The sequence below is a fragment of the Octodon degus genome, unplaced genomic scaffold, assembly GCF_000260255.1.
Source record: "Octodon degus isolate 3935 unplaced genomic scaffold, OctDeg1.0 scaffold00130, whole genome shotgun sequence".
Classification (NCBI taxonomy): Eukaryota; Metazoa; Chordata; class Mammalia; order Rodentia; family Octodontidae; genus Octodon; species Octodon degus.
This window is the reverse complement of record NW_004524706.1, coordinates 7,046,840-7,062,712: the sequence shown is the minus strand read 5'-3', so window position 1 is coordinate 7,062,712 and position 15,873 is coordinate 7,046,840. Positions and strand designations below refer to the sequence as shown.

The window sequence follows — 15,873 nt, the reverse complement described above, 5'->3', positions numbered from 1 at the left end:
TTTTGTGGCTGGCTCAGCCTGCACTGGGGGTGGGGCTGACCCTGCATGTGGTGCCAGGGATTGAATCAAGGTCCCTGTGATTGCCTAAGCTTGCCTAAGTAGTTGCTTTAGATTGCTGAGCTATCTCACTGGCCCTGAATTTTTTTTTCCCTTTACAATGATCTGTCTTGCTCCTTAAAACTTAATCTCTGTATTTCACTGATTGCCACTATAGGCCTCATACCATTAATACGCTGTATTATAAAGAATGCCAGTGCTGCTGGATGTGGTGGTGCATGCCTGTAATTTCAGTACTTTGGAAGGTTCCAGCAAAAGAACAAGTTCAAGCCCTGCCTGGATAACTTGGCAAGACAATGTTTAAAAAAAAAAAAAAAAAAAAAAAAATCCTAGTGCAAAAATTTATTATCGTTGTTCTGACTTTGGAAAGGTTACTAGGATCAGTGTGCTAGAATCCCAAATTCAGTAAAACTCAGAAAACAATAAAAATCCATCCGACTTGAAAGTGATGCATCCTAATTTGATGGGATGCTATGTTACAAAAGAACCAGTGGAACTCAAAGTGAAATCATTTACCACTCTGCTAAGCAGGAGGATCTGTGGTAAAGTTGGCACCTTACAGGACCAATTAATTATTTTGTTGCTGTTAGCTGCACATTTAACCGGTACTCTAGCAGACTAGGTTGCCCTGAAAAGCTCTGCATTGGTGTGTGTGAGGGGGGATGAGCAAGCCCCTTTTTCTTGTAACACCCTGTGACGTCTCAGAATTGATAGCCAGACAATAATGCATGCACTTGAGGAAGGAGTAAGATCGAAACAACTTCCTCACTCAGTCCTAACTGTGTGAGATAAAACTCTAAACTCTTTACTGTTTACCACTGACCAAACAACAACTGCAGAAAACTGCTAAACTCTTAATTCCTCTGGCTAGGAGGGCTCAAGGATGTGTTTCCTATCTATAGTCTAACATCAAGAATCTTAAGAGCTGAGAAAGATTTAGGAGGTGGTCTGAGCCTAATTCTCTTGCTTTTCAGATTAAGAAATAAGAGATCCAAGAAAGGAAAACAACTTGCTTAAGGACACAAACACAATTTCACAAGCTGACTAACTAAAATATATCTTTTTTTGCCTAAGTTATTATGCAGTAGCTTTAAGAAACACATATGCATTTAAATAGCTGTTATTCACACATATTTATACTACTTTTACCTAACCTGCTGTGGTTCTATCTAACCAACACACATATTTAAAGGGAAGGGGTAAAATATGTCTGTTTCACACACCTCCGGCTTTATAAAAGCCGTAACTCATTTTATTCTTGCCACCCTCACAGGAGCCTGGCCTTACCAAACGAAGAAACTAAAGACTCAGAATATCTAGAATATCTACCTAATTTCTAGAGTACTCCAGGTCTCAAAGTTCACACTGTGGCCTCTACCTAACTGCAGACATCATCGATCAATATGTAGCTCTTAATTTAGGAAGGAACAAGCTTGCTTTATATTTCAAAAGCAAAGTCCTCCTTTCCTCTTAATTAACGACTTAAAAATGTAAACCAACAACTAGCTACGTCCCTGTTGCCCTTGGGCTTGGCCTGTTAAAAAAAATAGAGCATGAGTTACAAAGTTTTTCACCATACAAAACTAAGATAAGCTTCCTTCTAAACTCAATAGCGAGTATAGAAATTATTGGCCCATCCCCTCTCCCACGAAAGTATTTGTACTATTTCTCATTACTGCCAAGTCAGAGAACTAGGAAATCTCTTTACTCTCTAGAACCTAACCCGAAACAATGTGAGCAACATTTACCTCATTTGAATTTAATCCATCAGTTGCAGCCAGAGGCACTTTCCCATGTAGCACTGTGCCAGGCACCTCTTTTATTAAAGCTGAAGAATTAAAATCTTCCTTGAACCACATTCTAGTGGCAGAAACATCCTCAAGAACAAGAGTTCCTTCTGTGATAGGCACTGAATCATTGTAGGCACCAACTCTCAGGAAGGGTCTGCTAGCAGGAGAAATGTCCTCCACAGCAGGCATTGCGGTAACTAAGGTGGCAGACTCTTCTGGGATTGGCACGGCAACAGTTAGGACAACACCCTCCCCAGGGATGGGCTCTGCAGCAGCTGAGGTGGGAGGTTCCTCCGGGGTACAATCTGTGAGTGCTGGAGGGCTTGGCTCCTTAGGAGTATGCCCGGCAGCAGCTAGGGTGACAAGCCCTTCTAGGGTGTCATCTTCTGTGATGGGTACTGCAGCAGGTGCAGCAGTCCCCTCTGCAGAGGACCACTTAACAGCTGGTTCAGCCTCTTCTGTGATGGTTGCAGCAGCAGCTAGAGCAGTCCCCTGTGGGGAGGACACTGAAGCAACTGGAACACTCCCTTTGGGAGCAAATACTGTAAGAGCTGGGGCAGCAGCCTCCACTGGGGCTGCCAGTACAGTAGCAGTGACATCCTCCTTTAAGATGACCACTGAAGCAGCTGGGATATGGCTCTCTGTGGTGATCAGTGAAGCAAATGGAATGTCCTCCTCAGGGAAGGGCACTTTAGCAGCCACTATAGAAGCTCCCCCTGGGGCAGGCACTGCAGCAACTGGAATGTCCTCCTCTAGGGTGGGCAGGGCAGCATCTAAGGCACCTTCTTCTACAGAGAGCACTGCAGCAGCTGTGATAGGGTCCTGAAGGTGGGGCATCCATTCCTCCAAAACTGGTTCAGTATTACTAGCATTGGTAACTTGTTCTTCTGGAAAAATACTAAGGAATGAATCTAAATCTCCCATTTCAGTATCATTTCCCTGTGATGCCACAGTCAGCTCAGGCTTTGTATCACTTAGAGTTTCCCCTCCATCTCTATGTCTCAGTTCTCTACCCGGCATGTGCAGAGTCAGAGACTCTGACTCTGGAAACTCCCTCTGGAGATCCTGAAAGACCTGCTCTGGAAAGCTGCTATGATAGTGTGCCAGGGCTCTGTCTCCCAAAAGCTTGGCTTGATAACCCAGTTCTTTTACCTCACCATCTTCACCACAAATTTTCCTCATGGACAACAATTCACAAGGGTCTACATTTCCCAAGAATGTCAGACTGTTACTTTCTTGATCAATACCACCTTTCTCATTTTGCCAGTGTTCATCTGTTAATAAGTTTGAATTATATGCTAACACCTCTACTTCAGGTCCTGAGGTTTTATCTGTTAGCTGATAGCTAAAAGCAAAACTGAGAGGGACTCTCTCACTATATTCAATATTTTCAGCTTGACTGCAGTTTGCTTGGGTCGAACTGCCATTTTCTTTGGCTAGCTCAGAAGCAATACAGTCTGACAGTTTTTCTTCAGAAAAAGCTCTGTGATCAGAGTTCAGCAGACCTCCTGGATCTAGCTCTCCCAGGGACTCCAGATCAGGTAGAGACTTAACTTTCCCCATAGTCTTGGGGCTAAAAGGCACTTTTTCACACTCCTTGCTAACTATGGGAGTGTCCCTCATGCTATTAGGATGAACAATAAATTCCACAGCATCAGGCACCTGAGAGGAATCTAGGGCATTAAAATATTCACTGTCTGTAGTGGTTGATACATTTGAAGCACTGTCCAATCCAGTACCAAGGTCCTTTACGTTTACAAGGTCTCCATGCTGTTCCTTTTCTAAGGCAGCCCTTGGAAAATAACTAATTGCAAGTGAATTCTCTGCATCCTGGGCTGGGGCCAACCCTTCAGAAGAGGCTTGATTCTGCAGCTCTACTGGAGGAGTTACTCCTTCACTTAAACACTCCTTTTCAAGTTCAAGAAACATCTGTACTGAATCTGTGTCAGAGAGCTGCTCCGTGTCAATAAAACCAATATTATACTCTAATTCTGAAGCAAGACCCTCTAGTCCCTGAGCAGTTTTTTCCATCTCACCAATAGCATCCTCACCAGCAGTAACACAACTGTAATCCAGGGGTAGGGTATCCTTGGAAACAGAAGACAACTGGTCCCTGCCTGGCTGCGGGTCATCAGAGAAACAAATCTGACCAAGAGCTAGGTGGTCAAAAGCCCCCCAGACAGCAGCTAAGCAGTTAGCTCCATCTTCCACCACTGCTACTGTGTGTGTTTGTTCTCTTTCTTCAAAATTATCTCTTAGGTTGTTCTCCTCTGCCCTTAGAAGAGTCTTTCCTTTCTCTGACAGTTTTTCTTCCTCCCACTCCTCAGCCTCCATTAAGATCCAGCGCTCATCCTCCTCAAACTTTAGCTCGGACTCTGTTTTTTCTCTTAGGCTGGGAGTTATGAGACTACGTAATTCTGGATCCAACAGCTCTTCACTAAGGCAAGGGGAGAGAGGTGGCATTTCCACAGTGCAGGCTGCATCCCCAAGGGGGTGGTGCTTCTCGGTGAAGCCTCCCTTAGCTGAACTTTTCATGGCCCTGGGCCAGGTTGCACTTGAGAATCTGTGCTCTTGCATGACATCTGTGTTACCACTTGCTGCTGCAGCTTCTGATTCTAGAGGCTGGAATTCATGAGGAGAGCTCTCACTGTGCTGCTGGAATCTGAAGTCCTGGCAGTCTCCACTTAATTTTTTCATATCTTGCACTTCTAGAATACCAATGGATTTGGACACATGTTCCAAAGTCACAGACTCTGACTGAGGCTCTCTGTGGTCCAAATGATCAGAACTTTCTGTTAAAGGAGAACTACATTCTTTCTTCTCTTGCAAGGAAGGATTTGAAGCACCAGCTTCTGAAACCTCACTGAGAGAGGCTTCTATTCTTTCTGCAAATTCTGGGAAATTGGGTGGCATGAAGGACTTCCATGATCTCCTGTTCACATTGTCTTTGCGCTCTGCATTTGGCCTCCGTCTGGGTGGCACAGGTGCTGCCTTCTGCACATCACTGCTTAGTTTTAATGCATCAAATATTATTCTCTCATCCAGCTTTTTGCCTTCTGGTGCTCTAGATTCAAAAACATTAGATGCGGCTCCTAACGTACCATTGCTGGATATGGTACTTCCTTCCATTTTTTCCATGGTGCTTTTTGAAGTCTGATTAAGCTTAGACCCCTGGTCAATCTGTTCATTTATCCTCATTGTATCATATATAGACCGCTGGGGAACATAGCAATCCTCTATGTAGCCGTCCTCATCCTCCCCTTTCCCCAGGCAGGTGGGGTTCCGTCTTAAACAGTCTGGCCTGCTGAGTGGCTTACCCATACTTTTTCAATCAAGATGAAACATCAATCTTTCAAAATTTTTTTCATGGATTCCCCCCAAACTCATTCTCTATGAGTTATAAATCCTTTTACATGTTCACACTCTAAACCACCAATTGCATGTGTTCTCCAGAAAGACTTGGGAGTTCCACTTTGAAAACATTCTGGGAGAAGCTCTAAGACAAACAGCTTTTTCCTCACAGGATACCAGCCTCATTGCTGCAGACAGATAAATAGTCTAATTTGATCACCAACCTAATTCCTTGTATGGCTTCTGATTTTATTCTATTTTTAAAAGAGCACTGATCTTTTTAATTCAGTCAACAGAAATCATTTGATATTGACAAGTCTTATTCAATATCTAGTTCCACTCACTTCTCACCGAAGCAGAGTTGGACGCAGCGAATTTATACTGACTGTAATAACAATGGCACAGCCTTTCTAGTCTTCAAGTATGGGCCAAGCTCCTAAGAATTCCTTTCATTTTATCCTGTTCCAGTCCTAGGGAGTCCAGCTGGTCTGAATTAGCCATTCGTCCTCCCTCGTTGGGGTGTTTGGATTTGAACTGGGCTGGTAGGCGGATACTCCTGCAACTTTAAACACAGGAAGTCCTTCATTCGGGGCCAGCTCGGGGCTTCCTGTCTCCAAAACATCATGGCATTGTTGTGGCTCCTAGGCCAACCCTGCGCTGTGGCCGCACAAGGCAACTGGAGCACTGCGCTGGCCTTGCAGAAGGCGAGCTGCCTGCAGCCTCGGCCGAGGGGTTCACTCAGTACCGCCCGATCCCCACGACGAGCCGCGCGCCCTGAGGGCCGGGGTAGCCTCACCGCAGGCTGGCAGGTGGCTCTCGGTAGCGCCGGCCTCTGGTCCCGCGCTCAGGAAGTTAGTTTGTCCCTCTGGCAGCTGAGTCCCGTGTGCTGTGGGCGCCGCCTCCCCCGCCGCCTCCAGTCCCCGGCCCGCAGCCGCCGCGCCGTGGGCTGCATGATAAGCAGCCGCCTCTATTCTCCTCTGCGCCGCAGGTCCCGCGGCCTCGCCATCCTCCCTGCCCGCAGCTGTCACGGTCCCGGCATGCAAACTTCTGGCTGGGAACAAAAGGCTCCTCTCGGGCCGGGCGAGGGGGGGTAGCCCTCCTCCCTCGCGCTGCGCGGGCAGTTCCTTGCCGCTCGCTGGAAGTGCTCGGCTGGCGGACGGCTCTCCGCCCCCTTCCCGCGCCACCGCCGCCCCGCCCGGGTAGCCCCCCTGGAAGCCAGGGAGCGAGCAGCGCGCAAAGCCAAGTGGAGGTGGGGGCGGGGCCGGGGTGTAGAGCGACCCCGGGGAGAGGAGACGGCGGCAGGGATTGGAGGCCGAGGCGCTGAAGGAGGGGCTTTTGCAAGGCTCAGGGTTCCGGGCCCCGGGCGCCTTCCGGCTCCCGAAGCCCACGCCCCCACGCCCCAGGGCCGGAGATGCCCTGCCCCCCACTCCCCGAGGGCGAGCCAAGGGGAGCCGCACCAGCGCGAGTCTCCGCCACGCCGCGCAAATCCCCTGACAAAGGAAAGCTCCGCCTTCCTCCCGCTGGCCCGGCCCCCGCCTCGTTCCATCCCGCCGGGATCGGAGCCCAGCCCCGGGGCGGCGAACTCACAAGGGGCGCCCCTGCCTCCCCTAGGAGGCCGGTTCTGGCAAGGGCCACGCGGGGCCCCTGCTGCCGGAAGGGTAGCGCAGGGCCAGAGTAGGCTACCGTCTTCGCGCAGGCTGTTCCCAGTCTCAGCAATGTCACCTTTAGCGCTGGACGGAACGCTCCACCCATAAACCCAGCACTTTCCTACTGTCCCTAATGTGGTGATAATCGGAGACGAAGTTACTGGGTAAACTTTAGGCACACTACCTTCTCAAGTAATCATCAGGTCTTGGCACCTTTTCTCCTAGGACTTTGCCTGCTGAGCTGTAAAGTGGCGTCAAAGTCGGGGGAAATGGGGGTGGAGGGAGTGGTCGAGAAGCCCCAACACCTGAGCAACCTTTAGGCTGCACACAGCCAAAAAACCTGAGCCTCCTTGGGGCCTGATGAAAAGCATGTATCTGTATTGTATCAAGTTTCAAAAAAGAAAGTAAAGTCTCACGCAATCCCGACCACAGTCTCTTGGCTTTTAGAAAAACCATCCAGTCACTGGCACCTGTTTTTTAAAAAAAGTACAGTGGGCACCTGTACACCAGGGGGAATCTGTATCTATGAAGATCCTTAAAATATTATGCTTGCTTTGTGATCACTCTGATTTTATGAAGGAAAAAAAATCTATTGTCCAGGAGTGGTGGTTGGGTGTGAAGCAGGATCATCAGTGAGTTGGGAGCCAGACTGAATTGCAAAGTGAGACCGGCTTGAAAAGTCTATTAAATAATGTTTGAATCCCGGTTGGTCTATGTGGTCAATACAGATGCTAAAATTTCTGGAAAAGTAATTTCTCTGTATACAAACAGTAGATGAAGTTGATGTGTGGAGACCTGGCAGTGAAATCTTGAGCTGAGCCCTAGGCTTACTTAGGGGGCCAACAAAGTCTTTGGTAAAAATGAGATGCAGGCTGAAGCCTGTGATCACAATTAAGCAACTAACAGACTTTCTTTTTTTTTTTTTTTAATGTTTTAATTTCATTTCTCAATTCAAAATATGCCACCGATCAATTGTACCTACTCAAAGACAAAAGACTCCCCATCTGTAAACTGAAAGAGTGTGGGGAGACAGAGTAGATTGTGTCTTCTTTCTAGTCTTAATATTTTTTAGTTCTAAAACTTTTAAAGGTACTTCGAGAATCCTGTGTCCTTGTGGACAAATACTGCAAGACCCTAGAAATCCTGTTCCTTGAAGAATATGCAGTACAAAGTAGTACGAATACTTGACTAGAGCATGTTGTAGGAGATGTAATCAACATGAAATGTCTGAAAGGCTGGAATGTGGGAGGAAGGATATTTTTTCTGGATATCTTCTTAAACTGGTACACTAAGATCCAAGAGTAGATTTTTAAACCAACATAGAGTTTTTCTTAAAGTTAGTCAAAGAATAGAGGGTCCCAGGAAGGAAGACTTTCCTGACCTTGAAGGAGTCTGAGCAGGAATCAAGCGATCATTTGGCAGAGATTTTGGGCAACAGATTTCTAACTCCTCTACAATCTGTTCAGGATGTTTGAGGTCCCTTCTAATACTGGACACACTGTGATCCTAGGGACTGATCAGCTTACAGATCTGATACTTAACAGTTCAAGGAACTGGTTTTAATTTTCTTTTAATTATTCAGTACAGTTATAAAAACCCAGGGAAGGTAAGATCAATTTCACTAGCAAATCTCCCTGGCCAAATACATCCACTTAAAAGTGTTCAGATATCATAACAGTCTGTTTTGCATGCCAAGGCCCCTCTGGCTGGAAGAATCTGAGGAATTCTGGCTCTGGACTAGGAGTGGGTGGTTATTCTATTATAAAGAATGATCTTGATGTGGAATCACAAACTTCATGGCCAGAAATTCCTTTCCTGTTTCCTCACCAACTCAGGTGCCAATCATTTCAGCCATTTCTTAGTCACTCCCTTACCACATCTATGCACCTTATTCTACTCTCATCAATATACTACGTAAGTAAATACAACATTCCAGCAACTCTGAAGTTTAGCTTTAGTCCCTATCTAAGGTACTAGGAAAATATTATCAAGAAATTCTCTAAAAAATTAAGTGTGGCCTATAGAAAAGATTACATGTAGTCAGTCAATCCCCCCACCAAAATAAGAAACCTCCCAAAACTCAAAAGCCAAAGAATTCTGAGTGCTTTGGTCCATTGTTCTTTTCTTTCTTTTTTTCTTTTTTTGCAGAACTGAGGATTGAACTCAGGCCCTTGTGCTTGCCAAGGAAATGCTTCTTCTACTGAGCTATCTCCCCAGCCCCCATCGTTCTTTTCATTTTTCTTTCTTTCTTTTTTTTAAATCACCATTATATGCTTAGAAAGAAGTCAAGAAAGGATGTGTAAGGTTTCTCCTCCATGTTTTTTTGTTACTATTCGTGAGTTTCTCCTTAGTTTTGGTATGTGGAACTCTGCCAGTAAGTATCTCAGGGACTGAAATAAATGCATGATACAGCTTTCAGCCTCTTGTGTCTCTGATAGCTATAACAAAAAAAAAAAAAGCTGTTCATTTTACATGTGGAGTGCAAACTTTTTATTTTTGCGTATTTAGTAGAGGGTCTACAGGGTCTCACTACACAGATGGGAATTGTAGACTTGTGATCCTCCTGTTTTCAGCCTCCCAAGCGCTGGGATTCCAGGCATGTGCCAACATGCCCAGTCTCAATCGAGGTCTCAGCTCACCCATGCCAAGCAGTGGGCAGGGCTGGCACAGCAAGCTGGGGGATTGAACCCCAGTCCCTGAGTCTGTGTAAGCAGGCACTTTAATCTGCTGAGCTATCTGGCCGGCCCTCCATGCAAACTTTTTAAAAGAGAGATACATGGAGCTCCAGAGTACTTCTTCAGATGCCTTCCCTACCCCTGAAGCCACAAATGAAGGTACTCAAACAAAATTTCAAATTATTTTCCAGTTAGTTGATTAAACAGCTTAAATAATTTTCTACTTATTTTCAAATTTTTAAGGAGAGAATTTGATGTCAGGTTTTCCTTCAGCAAACCTAACTTAAAAGAACAGTCCTGACCCATATAGGCCCATTAGCTCATTCCTGCTGTCTTCTTAATTAAAGGCAGCTGGGTGGAGTCTCCTTACACCCTAACACAACTCCTTTTTCAATTTTTGGGCCTGGCACCTGGCCTTTGTCTGCTCTAGATTTGAACCAGCAGCCCACTAAAACAATCTAGAAACTTCACATCCACTCCCCTCAGATTTTAAAATTCATCTTGATAGGGGCTCTCTCCTATGAAGAATTCACTCCAAAATAAAAGATAAGGAGGACTGGTTGGATCTTACTTATTTTAAATTTACAGAATGCTTTGCAGCTTTGGATATCTAGACTTTACAAGCATTATTTTGTGGCAAGTGGAAACCTCATACTATTAGTCTGCCTGTTAGGCATCAGACACTACCATTCTTTGGTACTTTTTATTATTATAAAGATGGCTACAGAGCAGCTCATAAAGCAACACAGCATGATATACATCTTGTTTTAAATGGTAAACTAAGGATTTTGATTCTATTTGAGCTCTCAAGTATTCCCAAACGCATGAGAAAACTTTCCATACACTCTACAGGATCTCTCATGACCCTGTAAACCCTTACCAGCTTGCACACTTCCGAAAAGATGGTGCAGTAATTCCTCGTTTAAGATTGATGGTTACCAAGACAATGGTAGTGACAAAAGAGTGGAGTTTTGCAAGTTAGAAAACATCTGATGGAAGGGTAGGAGGCAAGAAGCAAGAGAAATCAGAAAAGGCTTCATGGAGGGAACTGTGATTACTCATTGAGACTCAGAAATACAGAAAATGTGAGCCATGTATTTGCAAGTAAAGACCTAGAGGCAGGAAAAACACTGCTGGTAGAAATGTAATTTAGTAGAGCTACTATGGAAATCAGTATGGAGGTCTCTCAAAAGACTAAATATAGAACTACCATGTGAGCTATACATCCTTGCTATATACCTGGAAGAATTAAAGTCAGTATACTATAGGGATACCTGCACACCCATGTTGATGAAGACACAATTCACACTAGCCAAAATATGGAAACATTTGGAGGAAAATGGATGGAACTGGAGAACATCATGCTAAATAAAATAAGACAGATACAAAAAAGGCAAGTATCATATGCTTTCCTTAACATGTAGAATCTTAAAAAGGTGGAATGAAGGTAGAAGGGAGACTATTGAGAGGCATATGAGGGGATAGCTGGAGAATTTTTATAAAGTTATTAATTAAGTCATTAAAGCAGCACAATGTTAACATGATTTTATTGAGGTAAAAAGGTGTTCATGACACTGTTAAGTCATATATACAAAATACTATATATGACATTGTTGAGTTTTAATTTTTAAAAATGCATTATCATATAGATATCAAAATTGTCCAGAATGGTGTTCACTTAACTGTTCTGTCTCTGGGACTGAGATAGATGCTAAGCAATTTTTTCTGTTTAAGACCTTTATTTTTTGCAGAACAGGGGATTGAACTCAGGACCTTGCGTTTGCCAGGCAAGTGCTTATTTTACTGAGCTATCTCCCAAGCCCTAAGACTATTTTTTTGGTTTGTGCTATTATATTTCTAGGCTGGGTGTGATGGCTCATGCTTATAAACCCAGCATTTGGGAGGCTCACGCAGGAAGACTATTGAGAGTTCGAGGCTAGCCTGGGTTACAAAGTGAGTTCAAGGCCAGTGAGACCCTGTCTCAAAAAGACAAAAATAAATAAAAATAAAAAATTTCAAGGGCCGGCCAATTAGCTCAGGGGATTAAAGGGCCTGCAAGCAGGTGCTGGGGCAGTGTTCAATCCCTGGGCCTGCCATGCTGCTGATCCTGCCCCAGGATGCGCTGAGACAGCAATTGAGACTGGGTGTTGCAGCACACGCCTGTAATCCCAGCTTTTGAGAGGCTGTAAATAGGCGGATCACTATGAATATGATCTAGTAGTGAGACACTGAACACCCTGTAGACACTTCCCTAAAATACAAAAAACAAAACAAACAAGAAAATTCTAATCTAGGAAATTAACTGTGAAATAATGGATAGTTAGCTTGAATGTAAGAATCACTTCATAAAATATATGTACAGTACCTCAAAAATGATATTATAGGGCGCTGTGGAGATAGCTCAGTCATCTAAGCAACTGCCTAGGCAAGTGCAAGGACCTCGGTTCGATCCCCAGCACCATGTGCCATGCTGCCCCTACCCTGGGTGTGCCATGCTGGCCACCAAGACCAGGCTGATGGTGTGTCCCTATAATTTCAGTGCTGGGGAGGCTGAAACAGGAGGATCACTAGCAGTCTCAGCTGCATAGTGAGACCTGTACCAAATACATGAAATTATGCCAGTTTTTTTTTTTTTTGTGTGTGTGTGTGTGTGTGTGTGTGTGTGTGACCGGGGATTGAACTCAGGCCCTAGCACTTGTGAGGGAAGCGCTTATTCTACTGAGCCATCTCCCCGGCCCCCTAAATACATGAAATTAAAAAGAAAATTATATGCCTTAGATATGCATGATTTTATTTGCTAAATATATTTAACTTAAAAAAATAAAAACATTTGAAAAAAAAAAAAAAAGGGAATGCAAGGTCCCTAAAAAAGCAAATTCTAATTCAGCATGGCTTGAGTAGAAAGGGTGTGTGAAAGGAAAACATGGAACTGCCAGGGCCAGCAAGAGAGCTCAGCAGACTAAGCACCTGCTTAGGCAAGCACAGGGATGGGGATTCGATATCTGGCCCCACGGCTGTGCTGGCCCAGCCGCTGGGCACACTGAGCTGGCCACCGAGATCAGGTATGGTGGTGCACACCTGTAATCCCAGCATTAGGGAGGCTGAAAACAGGAGGTTCACTACAAGTCTGAGCTGTGTAGTAAGACCCTGTACCAAATACATTTTAAAAAAAAAAAAAAAAAAAAAAAAAAAAAAAAAAAAAGGAACTGCCATTTGTCCCATTAAAAAAACAAAAACAACAAAACAAAACCTTAACTGATAAATGAACCTTGGAGTGGTAAAATATATTTGTCTAAAATAAGACAGTAAATGAGGCTGGGTTCAAACTTGCCATCCTCCTGCCTCCATTAGGGATGGGAATATGTAGCATGCACCAACAATTTACAATGTTGTGTCCTTGATTTTTTTCATTTATCTAACAAATACTAATTGGGATCTACTATGTGCCCCAAACTATATCAGGCACTAAGGTAAAATGTGATGAGGAGCCTACATTCTATTTTACTTTATTTCATTTTTTGGCAGAACCGGGGATTGAACTCAGGCCCTTGCACTTGCCAGGGAAGCGCTTATTCCACTGAGCCATCTCCCCAGCCCACAGGAGCCTACATTCTAATAGCGGAGGCATTTACTTCACTTCAATTGCATAACATTATTCTGAGAAAAAAAAAAAAAAAAAAAAAAAAAAAGAAAAAAAAAAAGAAAAAAAGAAAAAAAAAGAAAAAAAAAAAAAAGCAAACAGTTCTCTAAGAGCTAGGGAGCTAGGGTCAAGGACCTGGTCTGGAAGTTCAGGAGGCTTTGCTGAGAAAGTGTTGGTGTGAACTTTTCTCTGAAATCAATTGAGTGTAATCTTTCAGCTTTCAGAGGGTATGACCATAACAAAGAAGCTTGGCATAAAATACATTCCTGAGTTGAATTTCTAAGGAATCTTGCTGTAGGAATCCCTCTCAAAATATAAAAAAGTATGAGTAATACCAAATTTTTGAAAACTGACTCCTTTTGTTACTAAAGCAAAAGCGGTTCTTAACAATGATCACAAATAGACAGCTTAGGTTTGAGTTTAAAGAATAATGCTTAAAACAGGTCATTTTTGGGGAATGAACAAAAGGATAGACATACTAACTGGCTCACTTGAATGGATACAATGAATTCAAGTATGAGAAAACATATCAGTTCATTTTCTTTGAATTCTGTCTTTTTTTCTTGACTCACATACACACATGACTAAATATTATACACACATATTTGCTGAACAGTAAATAAGCAAAGGCTTTCTATGAAACATCTCAGCTTGGACTTAGCAGAGGGACAAATTATTTGGGCTTAAACTGACTGCCTCTAAAACTAAGCTAATATTTTTTTTCCTATAACCTCAAATGTTTTATTAAAGACTAATAAATATTAAGAGAGGTGTCTATTCTAAAGATGCTAATATGGTAGTTACCATTAAACAGCAAGGGAGGAAGCGAATAGGGTCTATAAGGAAAGCTAATTAGTCCAAGACCCTGGATCACTAAAGCTGATCTGATGGTTAACTGAGGGGCTGTGTGTGCGTGTGTGTGTGTGTGTGTGTGTGTGTGTATGAACAGGCAATGACTTCTAGTCCATTTTGGTTAATGATTTGAAAATAATATTGATCTGAATAATACTGATCTGCACATAAGCCAAGGCCAACCTGGTCTCAGAAAAACTTGTTGTCTCTGGACTGCTAATAGGAATCTAAAGGGACTCATAATTTATGGATATTTTCATAATTAATGAATACATAAACATGTATATATGTATGTGTGTACAAAACATATTTGAAGTTCTGTTATACTATTTTTTTGCAGTACCGGGGATTGAACTGAGGACCCTGCACTTGCCAGGCAAGCGCTTATTCTACTGAGCTATCTCCCTGGGCCCTGAAGTTCTGTTATGGATTCACGACCTAAACCTGCCTATGTGCTGCTATAGTCAGAAACAAGCCATACATTTACTCCCTTAAAAAAGCCTCAAAAAACCAAATACGCAGGAAGCCTGTCAATCCACTTGTTTCACTGCTGCCATAAACTATTTTACCTTCTTAATTTCCATTTTGCAAAGAAAAGGACCTAATCTAATCTAGCGCTGGGTCTTAGGTCTAATCTTCTGAAGAACGATCATCCCTAAACACAAAAGGAGGTAACTTTTTATTAAAAAGATTTTATAACTGGGCATGGTAGTACCTGCCGATACTCTGGCAGGCTGAGCAAGGAGGATGGCAAATTCAAATAAAGCCTGGGCAACTTCTCAAGACCCATGTCTCAAAATAAAAAAAAGTGAATGCATATAAAATAAAGGCCTAGGGATGTAGCTCAGTATGAAGACTCTGTGTTCAATCCTCAATACCAAAAGATTTTTTCTTTTTGGTTAATATTATGGTTTTTATGTCTGGATAAAAAAAAAATTTAAAGGATACTATTACTTATTGAGCATTTAATATAAGCCTACTTCTTTTGTCTATATAATTTCATTTAATTAATAGAAACTGGGCTAGGGAGATAGCTCTGTGGTCTAAGTGCCTGCCTGGCAACCTCAAGGACTTGGGTTCAATTCCTGGTACAGCATGCTGAGCTGGCCCTGCCTTGCCGGCCCTGAAACTGGGCATGGTGGTGCACACCTATAATCCCAGTGCTGGGGAGGCTGACACAGGAGGATCACTATGAGTCTGAGCTGCTTAGTGAGACTCTAGTGACCAAAATGGATCAAGATGAGATAACAGACGAATACACATACTTGGAAAATATCAAAATTAGGCAAATTGAAATAAGGGCCACAAGAACTACCAAATAAATAATTTAAAAACAAAATTAAAAAATAAATAAACATTTTTTAAAAATCATAGAAATTGGAAGAGAACTATTTATCATTTTTCACATTTTGTAGTTGAAGTAACCAGGCTATAAAAAGTTTAAGTAATTTTCCTCAGTCACTGAGCTTGTAAATGATAGTACCAAGATTCAAAGGTTGGGGCTGGCTTTATCTCAGCCGTTCCTTTGACAGTACTTACTTAATTGAAGCTGGGCATTTCCTTTTTAAAATTTAAATTTTTATTAGTAATGTTTGCAATACACGATATTTATAGTGAATTTATACATGTACATAACACATCATAGTTGTTTTTCGTTCCCCCTTCCTTCCCATTCTTTCCTGCTTCTTCCAACTCTTGTTCTCCTTTCTGTTTGCAAAGGCTTTATTTCCATCTTTTTCTTTAATTCTATTTTATTTTATTTCATTCCTTTTCTCTTTTATCCCTCTTCCACCTTTTATTCTTCCCATGTGAAAAAAAAAACTCCCTACTATCATGTGATATTTAAACTTGTATATCTAATT

At 42.9% G+C, this 15,873-nt stretch overlaps 1 protein-coding gene across 8 annotated transcripts in view; it reads right to left on the bottom strand.

Moving 5' to 3' along the window:
* Nucleotides 1-15,873, bottom strand: part of Macf1 (microtubule-actin crosslinking factor 1) — a 276,478-nt gene that overhangs the window by 69,530 nt on the left and 191,075 nt on the right. Inside the window, exon 1 of one of the 8 annotated variants that reach the window (XM_023701120.1) lies at nucleotides 1,806-5,987. The exons of the other annotated variants lie outside the window; for them this stretch is intronic. Coding sequence (XP_023556888.1) covers nucleotides 1,806-5,168 — 3,363 coding nt within the window. The 5' untranslated portion in view covers nucleotides 5,169-5,987. Of the gene's footprint in view, nucleotides 1-1,805; nucleotides 5,988-15,873 lie in introns of those variants that run through there. 8 annotated transcript variants of the gene reach the window in all.